Source organism: Diaporthe batatas, assembly GCF_019321695.1.
Source record: "Diaporthe batatas strain CRI 302-4 chromosome Unknown Contig00002, whole genome shotgun sequence".
In the NCBI taxonomy this organism is placed as follows: domain Eukaryota; kingdom Fungi; phylum Ascomycota; class Sordariomycetes; order Diaporthales; family Diaporthaceae; genus Diaporthe; species Diaporthe batatas.
In genome coordinates this window covers 421,001-438,391 of record NW_025408549.1, presented here as the reverse complement: position 1 = coordinate 438,391, position 17,391 = coordinate 421,001, and the positions used below count along the sequence as shown (strand labels likewise).

The window sequence follows — 17,391 nt, the reverse complement described above, 5'->3', positions numbered from 1 at the left end:
TTCGATGCATGGAGCGAATGGGCGGTATTTCTTATCTATAATTGAGGCGTCCGGATACCAGTTAGTCCCGTGAGTCGCACAGAAGGCCTTCGCTCCTGATCTGTCCCTGGTTTCTGCGGACTGTTTGAGCATACATTCTAAGGTTCCTACCCCGGCAGTCGAGGCTGTGTTATCCCGGAAGGCGATTGAGCTGGGGCCAAGGATGGACCGATTTCCAGGTGTAATTCAGTCAGGCCAACAATTAGCATCCATGGGTGATGCCGCTTACCTACTTGTGCCGAGCGACGTCGAAAGACAGGAAATTCAGGCTCTCGCTTCAAGCACTGGATTTCCGCATCCTGAGTTGCTACGAATCCTGATAGCGCAGAAAGCCGTAACCAAATGGGCAAGCGCTAACAATACTCTCTATCCAGAGGCGAGGCCTCGCAACAGGTGAATGTCAAGGACAAGTCGGAGTAAGATGCTGCGATATGGGCTATGGAGAAGCCTATGTTAGCACTCACCGCCTTCTTGGATATGCGTCTGCATCCACAGGAAGGAGTCGTGTCAGGACTGCCACGTCTCACATTGGAACAGACGAGTCGGTGATACTTCCTACCATTCCTTTACTAAACATCCAGCTGAAAGCGCTTCACCAGACGAACGGCTCAAACTGATACAAACACAGTCCATGGCTCGGCCTTCAGCTACCGAGAATTTTCTCAGGAGACAAGGACTTCCCATAGGGATGTGTATCGTCAAACCAGCCGATCAAGATCAGAGCGCGCGATCACACCGAAAGCAGTCTTCAAGGTCAAGACTGGCTTTGTTACGACTAACTGTTCCCGACCCGGCAAAGTAAATGAAATCAGTAGGGGTCAGTTTGTAGGAAATTCTGGGCAGACGTAATGGTATCAGTCTGTAAAAGGGGAGTGGCCAGCCAGGCCTCCTGACTGTTGCGGATCTCCGATGGTGCGAATTGTGTGGTGCCGATGTGTTGCGGCTCCCACGCCAACCCAGCGTTGAACGGCTTGGGTGGTTTCCAGTACTGTGGTATCCTCGCTATTAGTCCGTCTGCCGCTGAATCTGGCAGAGGACGTCAAAGTACGGCAGGGATAGATGTTGCACGATGCAGGCGACGAAGACGCAAGGCAGCATGGCATACATGGAGGTATTACCGTGATGGAAGTTGATTTCGATCAACGGGGATTACACAATCTTGACCCTAGGGTGCCGACTCAAGTGCTTGTTATATAGGGCTTACTTTCCTCAGGAATGTGAGATGTGATGTCAACACAACTCTAACGCTGAGTTCAAATGTTAATTGATCTCTGAGCCGGGAGAGCGAATCAGGACGCCCAGAAAGGCTGACGTAGTGGACAGGCATGGCGATGGGCCTGCGCCTCCTTTTCCCCATCAACTCGTAACGCGACTGCAGCCCCTAAGTATTGGGTTTGCTGGAATTGATCAGGTTGCCCTCGGCCCAGCCCTCCAGGGGGCCGCAATCACAACACGAGGCAGCCGAGGGCAGGTGAGATGTGGTTCGCTGGTAGGCTGGGGCGTTTTGATGGACCAAGAGCCTTGGCTGCTTGGAATTTGGCTGGGCAGTGGGCCCTTGGCACCCTGATCATCCTTTCCGGCGCCAAATTTCCTGGGCCAAGACCGAGCCCAGTCGACAGCCTCTTGGCCAGCAGACCGGCGGCAGCCAAAGGATGGCCCATCATTACATTCTAATTTTACCAGAGAGCGTGGCGCGTCTCCTGACTCAATCGGGAGGAAAAGTATATCATCCCTTGCCGTGGGATTTCTTTGACGATAGGGCTCCGGTTTTCCGTTGTACAACCTTCAAAGCCAGCATTCCACTTTGTTCCGCCGGCGGGTTAGTCTAGCAAGCGTCCGCCTTTCCACCTTTTCCACCGCTATTCATCGTCACTCGTTCCCGACTGGGTAGTTCCTTAAATTCAAACCCGACAACATGAAGTCTGTGTCATCAGTCCTGCTCCTCGCGGGCACCGTCATTGCGACCCGCACCGGGCCTCTCCAGCCCAGGCAGTCTGGCAGCAGCAGCAGCAGCAGCACACCCGAGGTCACCATCCGGGGGAACGGTAAGATGATATCTCCAAGGAAGGAAGAGAACTGAGAACGAGGGGGCATCATGACTGACATACCCACGCAGCTTTCTGGGCCGGCGATGAGCGTTTCTACATCCGTGGTGTGGCTTACCAGCCAGGCGGTGCTGCCGACGCTGCGGACCCCTTGGTCGACATCACGAGCCTCAAGAGGGATATCGAGAACTTCAAGGAGCTCGGCATCAACACCATCCGTGTGTACACCGTCGACAACTCGGAGAACCACGATGAGGGCATGGGCCTCCTGGCCGACGCGGGCATCTACCTCGCCCTGGACGTGAACTCGCCCAAGTTCTCTCTCAACCGTGCTGATCCCTTCCTGTCGTACAATGAGAAGTACCTGCAGTCTGTCTTCGCGACTGTGGATGCCTTCGCCAACTACTCCAACACCCTTCTCTTCTTCAGCGGTAACGAGGTCATCAACGACAAGAAGACCACCGGCACCGCCCCTTATATCCGTGCCGTCACCCGTGACATCAAGAACTATATCAACGCCCGCGGCTACCGTACCATCCCCACCGGATACTCCTCCGCCGATGTGTCCGAGAACATTGTCCAACAGCTCGAGTACTTTGACTGCGGTGACGACAGCTCCCGCTCCGACTTCTTCGCCTTCAACGACTACTCGTGGTGCGACCCCTCGGACTTTGTCAAGTCCGGCTGGAAGGCCAAGGTCGAGAAGTACACCGGCTACGGGATCCCTCTGTTCCTGTCTGAGTACGGCTGCATCGAGGACGAGCGTGCCTGGGGCGAGGTTGCTGCCCTGTACTCCACCAACATGACCACTGTCTTCTCGGGCGGCATTGCCTACGAGTACTCAGTCGAGCCCAACGGATACGGTATCGTCGAGATCAAGGACGGCAAGATCACCCCTAACCAGGACTTCGAGGAGCTGGCTACCGCCTTCAAGAACACCCCCAACCCCGCTGGTGACGGCCAGTTCGACTCCGACTCCACCGCTGCCGAGTGCCCTGCCGCTTCCGCCGACTGGGAGGTTGCCGATGAGCTGATCCCCGCCCCCCCGTCCGCCATTGAGGAGTTCATGGACAACGGCGCCGGCGCTGGCCCTGGTCTGTCCGAGGACGTCGTCACCTCGCACTACGGCGGTGACTCCTACTCCGAGTCCAACGTCACCATGGATGGAGTCGTGGTTGCCTCCACCGGCAACGGCTCGTCTTCAAGCGGCTCAAGCGGAAGCAGCAGCGGAAGTTCGTCAGAGAACGCCGCCGTCGGGTCTGCTGCGCCAGGCCTTATCCTGTCCATGGCCTCTGCCGTGTGCATGGGTCTGATTGTCTTCCTCTAAGAAATTGCATAACATACCTGTCCGGTGTCTTTCATAGCCTTTGCCACGTTTGGAATGTGATGGTTGGGAGCTACACAATTCTTAATTCTTAAATAGACTTCTTTTACAAGCCTCAGCTTCTTCTGAACCCATATTCGTACAACATAACCGTTACTGGCCGTGCCCCGGCATATTCGGTCATACGTGATCATCAATCACCCCGTCATCATCGTGAGCGTCGTTTGACTTCTGTACTATACTAGTACAGCTGGAAGCTTAGCTGGTGGGAGTTACGACCCCCCGCTCCCCCCCCCCCACCCACCCCACGGGTTTGCCGAGGTCATGCCTTCCAAGCGTTGTGAAGTAGACATCGGCCCCGCTCCTCAATGTCTTCGATCACGGAACCTTAGCCATGAATCGAGCAGTGAGGTCTGGTGTTGAAGAATCACCCGCAAGCAGCTCACTCTGCGTGCGAACGCTGACCCTGAGGATGATTGCGATAAGAGACGCCTGATTCATAATTATCTAGGTACCCTTGGAATACATGTTGAACTCCCTGCAAGATCTTGAGCAGAACCACTTGAGCGTACTGATCTACCAACAGACATTGAATGCATTTTCCATTTCTCAACGTTCAGCAAGATAAGACTGCACGTGGAAAAATGCCGGTACCAAGTGTTCACTAGTGTTATCCCGCATACGACAGAATAGGAGGAGGGTATCGTGCTTCAAAAGGCATCACTGCACTGTCGAAGTGCATGTTGAAGCCATTTTACTTCACCCTGCCCTTGACCGCCATGCCTAAGCCTCAAATAGAAATCCCGATTGCCTTAAGCCTCTTCCCTTCCAAACTCAATGCTAGTGTGATTGCTGTCCCATGCACTCCAACCTGTTCCGATGCAACTATAAGAGCGTGTACCCATGTCCCCCACCGGCCCCACTTCTGTAGCCCCGGATTCTCCATCTGGGGTAATGAGATTGATATCCCGTAGGAGTCTTCGTAGGGTGTCCTGCAGAGGTTGCCATTCTGGCAGTACCTTCAAGGTTTCCGGGCGAGATCTGGCCACCTGCTGTCACTATCACCCATTTGCAACAGAGCCCACCTGTACTACGTCCACAAGCAAGATGTCTGGTTGGAAATACGCATATTCTTTGTCCAAGGCTGAAGTCAAGGACGCAACCCCTCCGGGAACAGTCCGCCTTGTTGGTCAGTGCTGTTCTAGAGTTCATCCAGTTATAACTCAGAGCCTCGCGTCAAATTTAGATATGCTCGTGCACTGACAACTGTCGACCTGCAGACCATCACGTTTACGACAAAGCCCTGGAGGCTGGGCATACTCGACCAGATACTTCAGACTCCTCAAGCGATGGAATCGTCCGCTTTCCTAGGCCTTCTGCGGACCCGGCCGACCCTCTCAATTGGTCATCATGGCGCAAAATTGCCTTGCTGTTGATCGCTTCCAGCTACGCCTTCGTCGGCAACTTTGCGAGCTCAGGGCTGGCGCCAGCCTTGCAGGCCTACAACATGAACTTTCCCACCGACCCTCAGCCTTTCTCTCAACTCACGCAGCTTATTGCTGTTTCTGTCCTCATGATGGGCGCCTCGAACATCTTCTGGGTCCCTCTGTCAAACATCTATGGCAGACGGCCTGTCCTCCTAGTTGCTACTCTGCTCATGACGCTTTCGTCCATGTGGGGCGGCCTTGCTTCGTCCTTCAATTCCCTCCTTGCTTCGAGGATATTTCAAGGGGCTGGAGCTGGGCCGTCTGAAACGACGGCCCCCGCCCTTATTGGAGAGGTCTTCTTCCTGGACTCACGAGGCAGGGCCATGGCTGTCTATACAACATTCCTCAGTCTCGGATCCATCATCGGCGGCATCACTGGAAGCTACATTGCCTTCCACCACGGATGGGCCTATGTCTTCTGGGTGACCACTGCTTTATCTGCGGCGTGCTTCGTTGGCACGCTGTTCTTTGCGCCCGAGACGCTCTACTCCAGGCGCAATGAACTGCCGCCACGGGCTTCTCACACCCAGCAGGATGCGCCCAAGGTCGCAGAGACTTTGCACGTCGAGAGCTTTCCACACACCAACGCCTCAAGCTCACAATACCGCTCCTTCACATTCGTTCGATCTCTTGGGTTCGGTCCTGTCCAGCGAGGTAACACCCTGGCGCATTTCATCCAACCTTGGAAGACACTGGCTCTGCCGGGAACCTGGGTGGTCATGCTTCATTACGCTGGACTTGTCGGTGGGATCGTGACCATTTCCACTATAGGAGCTCAGCTTGTTTCTCAGCCACCTTGTGAGTGATATCCAGCATTCGAACCCTTCTCCTTGCCCATCCTTGCAATTTGTACAGACCGAGATCGGGATACAGCCAATGAGGCGAGACTATTGATTCGACGGATCGTGCGATTGGATGCGGAAAGACTTGACTAAATAATGACATGGCTAGATCTCTGGGGTGAAAATGCCGGTTTGATTAATGTCGGCCCAATTATCGGGGCGCTTCTAGGCGCAGCGTTTACATACTTGACCTCTGACGCGAGGTTGCTCGGCCAGGCCAAGCACGAAGGCCACGGCTTCGCCGAGCCGGAGAGCAGGCTGCCGACCAGCTTCCCAGGGCTGTTCATTGCTACGAGCGGCCTCTTCGTGTTCGGTTTCTGCGCACAGTATCCAGGGCCAAAGGTTTGGGTCGGCCTGGAGGTCGGGTACGCGATGCTTTCATTCGGTTTGATGCAGGTCCCCTCTATCGACTTCAACTATGTGAGTGTTACACCACCCGGAATCTGGTTCTTTCATCGGTCAGCCAAAACATTGCTAACATGGTCCCTGAAGCTCATCGATTCGTACTCGCACGTTGCGGGTGACTGCTTTGTCATTGTCACGATTCTGCGATCTGTCATCTCGTTTGCATGGACCTTTTTCGTGGCGGACTGGGTTGCCCAGAAAGGACCAGCCGAGCCGTTCGGAATATTTGGCATGCTATTGGGCATCTTCAGTCTATTGACCATTCCACTGTGGCTGTTTGGGAAGCGCATGAGGATCGCGACTGCTGGTCACTTGGACGTCAAATACTAACGCAGCCGGGGCGGGCTTTCCCAGCTCTAGAGCGCGTCTCAAAATTCCTTGTGTCGCGAGATTACTCTGCTCGTCGCCTGGTTCTGTCATTTACGGCCAACTTGCGGATGAAGATGTCGCTTTGTGTCATTGTGATCATCTGTGCTGCAACCTCATGGAAGTACCTACTAGTAGGTACCTAGGTAGTTGTCCCCCGAGTCAAACCACAATTTGCTTTCATGCCAAGGGGTTCAATGTTGCTCGGTGCCTTGGAACAACAATAGTTCTGCAAGATTACAAACAGCCAATGTTATGTAACCCTGTGGGATAGTCATATCGATTTTATGAAAGTTTAGAATTACTGAGAGTTACAAGATCTGTCCAGCCGTTGAGCCTTATGCCTCAGGTGTCGGTAGGGAAAGTGGTCTGTTCTCTGCATGGACATAATTACGAGCACGGGTACGTTCTGACTCTGCCCAGGTGATTTCAGTGACATAGGGTTGTGGTCTGTGGTCAACTATAAAGACCCAAATCAATCCAGGTCTCTCTTGTTTACTGTAGAAATTGTGAATCCAGAAAACTAGCGTTAAAGCCAAATCTTTCTAACAACACAAGGTTCTAGAACACAAGCACCTACCTACCTATGTGGTTTCGCTTCTATTCCGTATATATCCGAGGACATACATGGCGCCTTTACTACCTACCTATAGGTAGATACTTAAGGTAGATAGGTATACTAGGGTATGGCCACATGATGTGCTTGCTAGGTAGTTTTATTTCTAATCTCTAAGTGACGGTACGGTACTTATATATAGTTTTACTTCTATTCTATATATTTAAGAATATATATACTACCTTTATATAATAGTAGGTATTTAAAATTTAATACTTGAAAAGAATATAATATTAATAATAATAGTTATAATATAATTAATATTTAAAATCTTAATTTTATAATATATAAATAAAATTAAAAGTATTATTTTAATAATAATATTAATTATAAATAAAAGTAGTTTAAAATTTAATTATTATAAAAGTTATATAATAAAATTAAATTTAAAAATAATTATTATATAAATAAATTATATTAAAGAAAGTTTAATTAAAAATTATTTTTAAATAAATATATATATATATATATTAATAAGACTTTTATTAAATAAATATTATAATCTTTATTTAAATATATAGTTATTAATTTTAAAAGAATTTAAAGTAAAGAAATAATTTATAAAAATTGTTTTTAAATATTTTATAATAAAGTATTAAAACTTTTAAAAAAGTTTTAAAAGTAATTTATAAAAAATAAAAGAAAGTATAATAAGTTTATTTTTTTAAATTTATATTTTTATTATTAATAATTATTAACTTATTAATAATATAAAAAAATATAATAGAAATTAAAAAAAAGGATTTAAAGTTCTTTTATAAAAGAATTATAAAAATATATATAAAGTTATTAAAGACTTTATATATAAACTTTAAATTAAAGAAGAAATAAATAGTTAAACTAAAAGATAGTTATATAGTGTAAAGGAAAAATATAGTGTGGTTGAAACCACGGTACTTATATACTATTAGGAATAACTAACAGGTAGATTAGTTATTATAGTCTTTTAGCCGGATAGTAGAGCGTTAGGCTAGTAGTGACGCTCCCATTGCACCCTATATATATAAAATGTACATAGTACCTCCATACAGTGATAGACACTCAAGATCTACAATTTAAAAAATAATATAGTTCTAATAATAGTGCAGAGATAATATAGTACGTCGATAGGTACATGGCCTTAGCCTCGTGCTACACAGTCAAGGCTGGGAGGCATTGCTCCTAACGGCGCCGCTGGCTAGAATCATTGACAGAAGTAGCCCAAGGACTAATCTGCTATGGTGCTAAGAGTTAAAGCCGGTAAAGTAGTTATACGGCGAGACTACAATAGTCTCAAGATGGCCCCACGTGCTCGCTAGTGCTCAATAGCCAGGCTGGCTAGCGTGCATTGCAGCGTAATGAATGGTCTTTCTGTCCGACTCGCATTGACTCGAGACTGTTCTGATGTGGCCAGTAATCTTCAAAGTCAAGGACACACAGAGGGCATACTACGTTGCAAATCAGAATGCATCTGCGAAAGTGTACTTGCCTACCTAGGTGGGTAGACAGCATCAAAGAACCACACTACAGAGCCAGTCAAATACATATAGTAGGCCAAAGAATTATATCAAGGTTGCCGAATGTCTCCCGTGGATTTGATTTACTCTTAGACCTTAGTGAACAGATGGCAGTTGTATTGCTATCGACATGAGATGATGTTGTATGGTTTGCATGTGAAAAGCTGCGAGGCTGACAGGACGTTTCGGAGCGGCACACTTTCCGGTGCCGCAGAAATTCCAAATAGTCAGTTGAGGACCCGGGTGCAAGCCTTGCTTTTGCATGTGCACGACTGAAAAATTCATTCATTCCCGCGGTGGCGGGATTTGACGGAGCGCTGTTAGCCTATTTCAGCCTCACAGGCCGCTGACCCCTTACCTAGCGTGATGGAGAGAGAGTTTTTCACATGCAAAAGCTAGGATCAGGGACCCGTCCCAAATGTGTCCCACCACAGTGCATTCACGTGGTCAACTTGAATTTGATTTACTGTGTAGACAGTCTCCATGATGCCAGAAATCGGGCTTCTGAGAGATCCACAGGGGAGTGGACCCGGGGCATTTCGAAGCCGAGGTTGGTGCTCGTCGTTCCGGGCCGTCTTTATCGTCCCGCCTCATTTCATTCCCTCCTGATTAACTTGTCTTGTAATACACAGGTCGAGCACTCGGTGCGGCCCTACAGTCTTGGATCCCGCTTGTTTCTTTGTTGTTGTAGACCGACTGCTTTCCGTCTTCTATCTTTTTGAGATCACTTACAGTAAGGCCATCTGCAGTGGACCAACGACTTCCAAGGTTCCACAGGAGACTGCAGAGCATAAACACCTTCGCCGACCAGTCAACGCAAAGTCACCACCGCCGAAGATGACTCGGAGTGGATCAGCCCGGGCTCAGTCCAAAGCGGGTGACTTCGAGGCTGTCCGAGAGTCCATAATCAACCTCCTCAAGCAGCCCGAGTACGATGATGGCTCTGCAGGACCCGTCATCGTGCGTCTGGCATGGCACTCAGCAGGCACGTATGATGCCGAAACCGACACAGGAGGGTCGAACGGCGCTGGCATGCGCTACGAATCCGAAGGCGGAGACCCAGCGAATGCCGGCTTGCAGCACGCCCGCCTCTTCCTCGAGCCGGTCAAGCGCGAGCACCCCTGGATTACGTATGCGGACCTCTGGACGCTGGCGGGCGTGACAGCCATCAAGGCGATGGGTGGACCAGATATCCCGTGGTATCCAGGGCGCACCGACTACGTCGACGACTCCAAGCTCCCGCCGCGCGGCAGGCTGCCCGACGGCAGCCTCGGGGCCGACCACATCCGGGCAATATTTTACCGAATGGGGTTCAACGACCGGGAGATCGTCGCGCTGAGCGGCGCGCACAACCTGGGTCGCTGCCACGCCTCAAACTCTGGATTCGAGGGCAAATGGGTCAACAACCCGACCAGGTTCTCAAACCAGTACTTCCGCCTCCTCTTGAGCGAGGAGTGGAAGGAGAAGAAGCTCCAGTCGGGCGTCGTGCAGTTCGCCGCAGTCGACCCGGTCACGGGGGACGAGCTAATGATGCTGCCGACGGACATGGTGCTGATCAGGGACGAGGAATTCTTGAAATGGGTCAGGGTCTATTGCAGTCAGTATTGCTCTTCTCCTCTTACGGATTCTCTTCCGTCATTCTTTGGACTGTTTTAGAATGCAACACTTTGGGATCCGTAGCAGGACTAACGTCATCAACAGAGGACAAAAACGCCTTCTTCGAGGACTTCAAGAACGCCTTCCTCAAGTTGATGGAGCTGGGTATTACCCGGGACGCCGACGGCAACATCACAAATACTGACAACGAGAAGGGAGGCTACCACAGTGCCCCAAAGAAGTCGGAGCAGCTTGGGCAGCCAAACGAGGTTCAAGGCAAGGGCCAGGTGGGAAGAGAAGCAGAGCCTCTTGCTAAACAGAATGAAGAATACAGGGCGAGAGCGAGGCTGTAAGCGCCGTCAATTTCACTCGACTTGGCAGGGCACGTGTTCCCTACATGTTTCACCTTAGCTGTGTACCATTTTATAGACGGAGCACTGGAGATGAATAGAATATAGAGTAGAACTAGAGCTGGAACTAGACTTAGAAATAGACCTTGGTGCAGACTCGCCCCTGATATGACTAGCCGGTTTCGTTTCTATTCCGCATACATCCGGGGACATACATGGCGCCTTCATGCGGTGCTCTTTAGGTTATATTATTATCACATCTGGACCCCAATTTGCCGATTTTCATTTCCCTGGCCATATTCGCTGTTTGTTAACAGGAAGTGCTGCATCTCATTGTGGAGAGGAAGGTAGGAGGATAGGACATCCTTCAGGTCTTCTCTTTTGAATTCCAGGCTCTAAACTTGTCAAAACACCATTCAACAGCAAGCGGAATCTCCCGCCCTTTGTAGGTAGGCTCAATAAAAGTGCGTAGATGCCCTTCCATATGAAGTTTTAAATAGTCGTACCCTTGAGGCCATAGGGCTTAGCGGAGCGTGTTGTGACCTCGAGTTAGTAGTTAAAGCAATCATTCTTATCTTAAGTTACCCTACTTACATTCATACTATGTGGTTTCGCTTCTATTCCGTATATGTCCAAGGACATACATGGCGCCTTCATATGGTGGTAAGCACTCAAGACCCAGCGCTTGGAAAGAATATGATGTCGATAACAGTAGTTATAATATGATAGGTAGCAATTCCATTACAGCGAGTCTTAGCGGCGAGCTTTGAAACCTCAATACCTAGGTTGAGTCCTACAGGTGATATGAGCATAAAGCCAGGATACAGGCAGGTAGAAATGGTTTGCCATAGCGCGCCACGGAGCACAACATTGAAGAAACTGCCGGATCAGTGGGATTCGATGTAACGTCCAGAGTATGAGGAGCAACCAGTACGGAAGTTGATGGAGCTGGATGCCGGCAATATGTACAAGCACTATGTGTAGACTTGCCAATACAAGGCGGAGCTATAAAGGCCTGTGATATTTTCACTTTCGCTTTAAGGCACACTGTATGAAGGCGCCACATACATTTTACATGTATGGGGATTAAAAACGAAACCACCTGCTATAAGGCAGCGCTAGATATCGCCTTTTTACTTTTTTATATGAGAGAACATCCGGGACCATTGTGGGATACCTGGGTAATAGGATCTACCTAGGTAATCAAGGTCTAGCACCACCAAATCGATATTCATATTTCAGCCCGACGTTATGTTTTTTTCTCCGGTAGTGGCCACATTATCTCCCACTCAGAAAGGCTGTACCAGGTGATCTGTTCCGTCTCTCGTGAGAAGCCACAACCGATGCGTTCGCGGCTACATCATCGGAGAATACAAGAGTGAAAGGCTCCGTCACAACCTGATCCCAGTCTGCCTCGACATCGGGGTTACCAGTTACCCTCAGCATCCGCAGTTGGAATCTATAAGTCCCGCTGTCCTGCACGAAGCTGCTGTCCGCCATCTGCCCGTAGAAGTAGCGGCTGGTAGGGGAGTCTCGCACGTAGTAGGACTGGACCTCGCCGACCGTGCTAACCATGCCAAGGTCCTTGCCGTCTCGCAGCAGCGAGACATTGAGCCGCAGCGACCCGAAAATCGGGTTGACCTGGTAGCCCGGGAGGGTAATGTTCGTGAGCGCTGTGCTGGTGGTAATGTTACCAGTTACACGCGGGATCATGAAAGTGCTCGTCAGGCTGTTCCCATCCAGGCCCGGTCGCACGTCGCCGTCGGTCGTGTTTGCTATCAGAACCGTCCTCTCCTGTCCAGGCGTCGTATCCAGCACGGGAATGCTGCGGAGCTCCGAGGCTATGCCACCATAGGCAATGGACAGATTGTCGCCGTTAGATCCCTTGATGGTAATGAATCCGCTATATAGAGGCACTCGGCGAGCCTCGAGCCCAGTCGGTGGTGTCACCTGAACTGTGAAGACCGCGGTGCTTCCGGCACCCACAGTTGCTGAATTCTGAGAAAAGGACAGCTCGGAATGGGCCTCGGGCAGTATGTTAGCCGGGAACGCTGAGTCGTTGTTGAACGCCGTGACCGTGTTGTTGCCAGGTGAAAATGCATATAGAGTCGGGCCAGGATTGTGTGTCAATTCATATGTCACTGAGTCACTTCCTGAGTTCCGAATCTCAAAGCTCTGTGGCTGGCTGTACGCAGTGTCATTGAATGCGAGATCGCTCACATTCAGTGTCGTGGTGGTCTTCAAAGCGGCATAAGCATCGATCATTCCTCCCCCCTGCTGAAAAATAGGAGCAAGGTAGTCCTGCGTTTGCCGCTGGTTCGACTGCATCCTGACCGGCTTTGCCGTTGTGGCTAGGCGATTGATGATCTCGTTTGGGGTGATGCCAGGATGCGCTTGCTTGATGAGAGCTGCGACACCTGCAACGTAAGGTGCCGAGAATGAGGTTCCGCTTGCGATGACAATGCCTCCATATATCGTTCCACCAGCCGTCAGGATGTTGGCCCCAGGAGCAGAGAAAGTCGTACCAATCTTTGCTTCATAAGTGGGGCCCCATGTGCTGTAATTTGATATAAATCCCTGCACTAATGTTAGCAATTAACTCATTCTTGATGCCGATGGAGAACGCATACGCCACTAATGTCATTCTTCAGAAGCCTCAGTATTCGTGTATCATTCTCTGGTTTCCAAGGCAAGTCCAGAGTGATCTTGTTGCCGCTGCTTACGAGCCCAGCAAGTTTCTCTCCCAGGGCATTATCGATATACCCGACGCCATCCAACCAGTCAAATGGAAACCCTTCAGTGGTCACGAGTGGCAATGGTCTGGTGGCTACACCATCAAAGTAATTGTAGAATAGAATGTTTCTGATGCCGGCAGCCTTCGCTTGCGCGTTCTGGTCGCATGCAGGGGTGCCAGCATAGGGTCTTTGCAGCAAGATCACTTGGTTTGTCGTGTAAGTGCTGTGGGATTGTTAGGGTAGTCAGTATACGCATATTCTTGGCGTCCTAAGGAAAAAATTGCATATCTCATAGCTCTGCACAGGTTCAAAGACTCCGAGCCCGACCATGCTCCCTCCAGCCAGGGGCTGAATTTAGTGCAGATCATAGATTTACGCACATATTAGGGTAAGGCGTACAGCCGTTGACCTGCAAATTGATAATTTCCAGAGGCGAAGTCCAGTTGGCCGGAAATCCAGGCGTGTACTGTGAGCGTTAGACGTCGGTGTTAGCAGAAGACCTCAGGGCGTGGGACAGAGGCCTTGGTAATGAGAATAAGCAAGTAGTATCTGGGAGTTTCTTACCTCGATAGGCACTGCTTCGCCCTCATTGACACTATACGAGCCATTGGCCATAAGGGTCGGACTGTAAGCATTATCAACGGAGCCTATGCTCGGAACGCCTTGCGTGCTGCTCAACGAATTCGCGATGAAAGGACCGCGAGCTCCGTCATTTCCGGCTGAGATGATGTACGCCGTTCCATTTTTCATGATTCTTGAAGCAATGACTCCCCACAAGTCATTTCCCCATCCACCTTGACCCCCAATGGAAGCATTGATAACATCAACTCCTTCTTCGTACGCTGCAAGTGAGGCATTGACCCCGACGTCTGTCGAAACGCCCCCGGAGCAAGGGAACACCTTGTAGTGATAGATTGTAGCATTCGGCGCGACGCCCACAAACCCGAACTTGTAAGGCAGACCTGCGGCTATTGCTGAGGTCGCCGTCCCGTGATTCGCACACACGGTCTGTGGAGAGTTGTCAGGAACTGGGGGGTCCACATCATTGTCAGGCAGGTCGCCGACAAAATCGTATCCTCCAGCCACCTTGAAACCTGGCCCGAATCCGCCTCCAAGGGCCGAGTGGAAAACGTCGATGCCGGAATCTATGATCGCGATTTTTACGCCTTCGCCAGTGATTCCCTCTGCGTGGAGTCTGTCGACTCCAGTCATGGCGTGGGGGTTAACCAGCGGCGTTCCATCCTGCCCAAAGTAAAGTTGATTCTCATCGCTTCCGTTGCCGGTCGGCCTTTTCCCCACAGAGGAAAAGTACTCTTCCCTGCCAGCATTCTTGAAATCTGTTCTAAACTCCACTGGAGCCTGAAGATAGCGCACTGTGTTGGGATAGACGGCCGCGATGTCAGGCATTTGAAGTAATGCAGCCTCCAAGAGCTCATCAGTAGATATCGGGCCCTCGCCTGCCCCATTCTGGGGCTCTTTGGCGATTTGGAAAGAGGCTCCATTGAAGATGGAACTTCTCAGATCCATCTTATGCGAGACGCGTACTCCCGTAGCATCTGACACTTGAGTAGCCACTCTTTGCACGACATCCTGTCAAGATTTGTTTAGCAGCTGCTGTCCTGCTGTCCTGCTGAACACTAAGTCCCCGGACGTATGCGGTATAGAAGCGAAACCAGCTAAGTCGTTCGCCGAGACTGGCTATAACCACCGTCCTCAGCCGTTCACGGCTACCAGTCCACAGCTTGAGTCTAAGAGAACCATGAACAGGAAGACAAACGCAATATCCGGGTGAGGTATCGTGAATAGGGTTTTGAAGAAGGAAATCCCACTGTACTCGTCTCACATGAGATAGGGAAGATGGACTCACCACCGAGTGGGTCTGCGGATCATCCGCGTATTCCACGATGAAGCCATTCGCCAGACGGGATAATGGCTGCGATCCCGAAATGTCCTGGGCCACAACTCCGTGCACGAAGTTGACCGCCCCGAAAAAGCAAAATGAGTGTAAACGAACCATGGTAGATCAAGTAAATGAATGAGGAAAGACTGCAGAAAGTGGAACAGACTCCGGGGCTGAGGATCGTGGGCACCAGACTATCAATATTGTCCAAATTCCGGTATGTGTGTCCCTGAAATAGAATCCAAGTCTTGGTAGACGGGGATCAAAGCGGCGTATCATGCTGCAAGCGAGGACCGAGCTTGGCCTACATCGATTGCCTATATGATCACATAGTAAATGCAAATCTACGCTTGATTCATTTCATATTGTTGGACGAGCGAGAGACTACCTTGGTACTACCCGCTGGCGATCGGAGGTCGGTGGAATTATGCTTGACTTTTTGAAAGCTTAAAGGAAATTTGCAGGATCAGATTTACAGCACGGATCTGCCTGTTCGTAGCGGGGAAGAAGTTCGCACGGGACGTGTGTTTACCCTCCGCAATGAACTTTATTTGATTACGGAGCTAAAATCTGGTCGACTTGAGTGGTACACAGTAAGTGTGACTCAATGTTGCGGCCGCCGAGAACAGCTACACCAAAGCTCCAGTTTCATTGAGAATGTTATCACATGTTTTATTACGATGAACATCATCAAGCTCAACTTTAACTAATAGAACGAAAACGATTGCCAATTATATGCTTAATGCATGCAACTCAGTTGTTGTTATTAAGAAAATTAGGCTGAGCGTTTACTCGTGCTTGTAGCTCGGCCGGTAGCTGTCTCAGCCAAATTCTGTTTAGAAGGTAGATTGCCGTTTTTTAATGCGTTCATCGAAATTATAGCCCAACTTATACAGGAACAGTGGGCCTTAAAAAGTCTTGCATAATTTAAAATTCTTACTAAAATATCTATAATAAGACCTATATATATAGCTCTATAATAGCTTATATAATTTTAAATTTCTATATATTAAATTAAAAATAAATAATTAAAGTTTTAAAAGAATAAAATATATTATATTTCTTTAAATTAATTTAATTAAGTTTATTATATTAAACTTTTTATAATAACTTTATAATTATTTATAATATTATTTACTATTAAAAAATTATTTTTATATAAATATATTAAATTATATTAATTTAAATTAATATTATTAATTTATTAAAACTTAAAACTATTATAAATTATAAGTTATTTAATTTAATATTAATAAATATTATATAAAAGTATTAAAATTTATTATATATAGTTTTATTTTTATTTTATATATATTTAAGAATATATATAATATTAAATTTATTATATAATTTAAATAAATATAAGTTAATTAAAATAAATAAAAATAAAATTATTATTCTTGAAATTAAAGTTTTAATTTTATTTAAATAAATATTTATTAAATTAAATTATATAAAAATAATTACTTAACTAATTAAACTATTAAATTAAATTATAATATTTAAATAAAATAATTATATTCTATTATTTTAATTTATAAATTTAATAACTTTATAAAAATAATTATTAATAATTAAATTTATAATTATATAAAAGTATATTTTATTTTAAAAAGTTATTATTATTTAAAATAATTTATTTATTTTTAAAATTAAAGGATTATAAATTTTATTTTAAAGAAAATTAAAATTTATAAAAGTTTAAACTTTTAATCTTTTAAAGAATAAAAATTAAAAGAATTAAAAATTTAAATAAACTTAAAATTAAATTAAGTTATAATATAAACTATTTATATATTTTTTAATTTTATTATTAAATTAAAATAAATAATTAAAGTTTTAAAAATAAAATATAATATATTTTAAAAATTAATTTAATTAAGTTTTTATATAAAACTTTTATAATAACTTTATAATTATTTATAATACTATTTATTATTAAAAGATATTTTTATATTAATATATTAAGTTATATCTATTTAAATTAATATTATTAATCTATTAAAAGTTAAAGTTATTATAAATTATAAGTTAATCTTAATATTATTAAGTATTATATATAAGATTATTATATAATTTAAGTAAGTTAGTTAAAATAAGTAAAAATAAAATTATTATTCCTTTAATTAGAAATATATATAAGTTTTAATTTTATTTAAATAAATATTAATTAAGTAAAACTATTTAAAA

The 17,391-nt window shown here is 46.7% G+C and overlaps 4 protein-coding genes across 4 annotated transcripts; 3 read left to right on the top strand and 1 right to left on the bottom strand.

The window, feature by feature from the left end:
• The first annotated feature begins 1,444 nt into the window (after positions 1 to 1,444).
• Positions 1,445 to 3,526, top strand: KVR01_001090 (uncharacterized protein). The gene is made up of 2 exons (XM_044790998.1): positions 1,445 to 2,084; positions 2,156 to 3,526. The coding sequence occupies exons 1-2, from the start codon at positions 1,955 to 1,957 to the stop codon at positions 3,409 to 3,411; spliced, it is 1,386 nt and encodes a 461-aa protein (XP_044649045.1). The 5' UTR covers positions 1,445 to 1,954; the 3' UTR covers positions 3,412 to 3,526.
• A 989-nt stretch (positions 3,527 to 4,515) lies between these two features.
• Positions 4,516 to 6,472, top strand: KVR01_001929 (uncharacterized protein; the record flags this gene model as incomplete). Its single annotated transcript, XM_044791493.1, has 4 exons — positions 4,516 to 4,597; positions 4,689 to 5,693; positions 5,847 to 6,157; positions 6,230 to 6,472. 4 exons carry the CDS (start codon positions 4,516 to 4,518, stop codon positions 6,470 to 6,472), a joined length of 1,641 nt encoding a protein of 546 aa, XP_044649884.1.
• A 2,588-nt stretch (positions 6,473 to 9,060) lies between these two features.
• KVR01_001904 (uncharacterized protein) lies at positions 9,061 to 10,659 on the top strand. The gene is made up of 3 exons (XM_044781271.1): positions 9,061 to 9,170; positions 9,253 to 10,217; positions 10,322 to 10,659. Exons 2-3 carry the CDS (start codon positions 9,458 to 9,460, stop codon positions 10,567 to 10,569), a joined length of 1,008 nt encoding a protein of 335 aa, XP_044649859.1. The 5' UTR covers positions 9,061 to 9,170; positions 9,253 to 9,457; the 3' UTR covers positions 10,570 to 10,659.
• Positions 10,660 to 11,844: 1,185 nt separating this feature from the next.
• KVR01_001858 (uncharacterized protein) lies at positions 11,845 to 15,318 on the bottom strand (the record flags this gene model as incomplete). Its single annotated transcript, XM_044784571.1, has 5 exons — positions 11,845 to 13,143; positions 13,197 to 13,524; positions 13,682 to 13,767; positions 13,866 to 14,891; positions 15,169 to 15,318. 5 exons carry the CDS (start codon positions 15,316 to 15,318, stop codon positions 11,845 to 11,847), a joined length of 2,889 nt encoding a protein of 962 aa, XP_044649813.1.
• Positions 15,319 to 17,391: the final 2,073 nt, after the last annotated feature.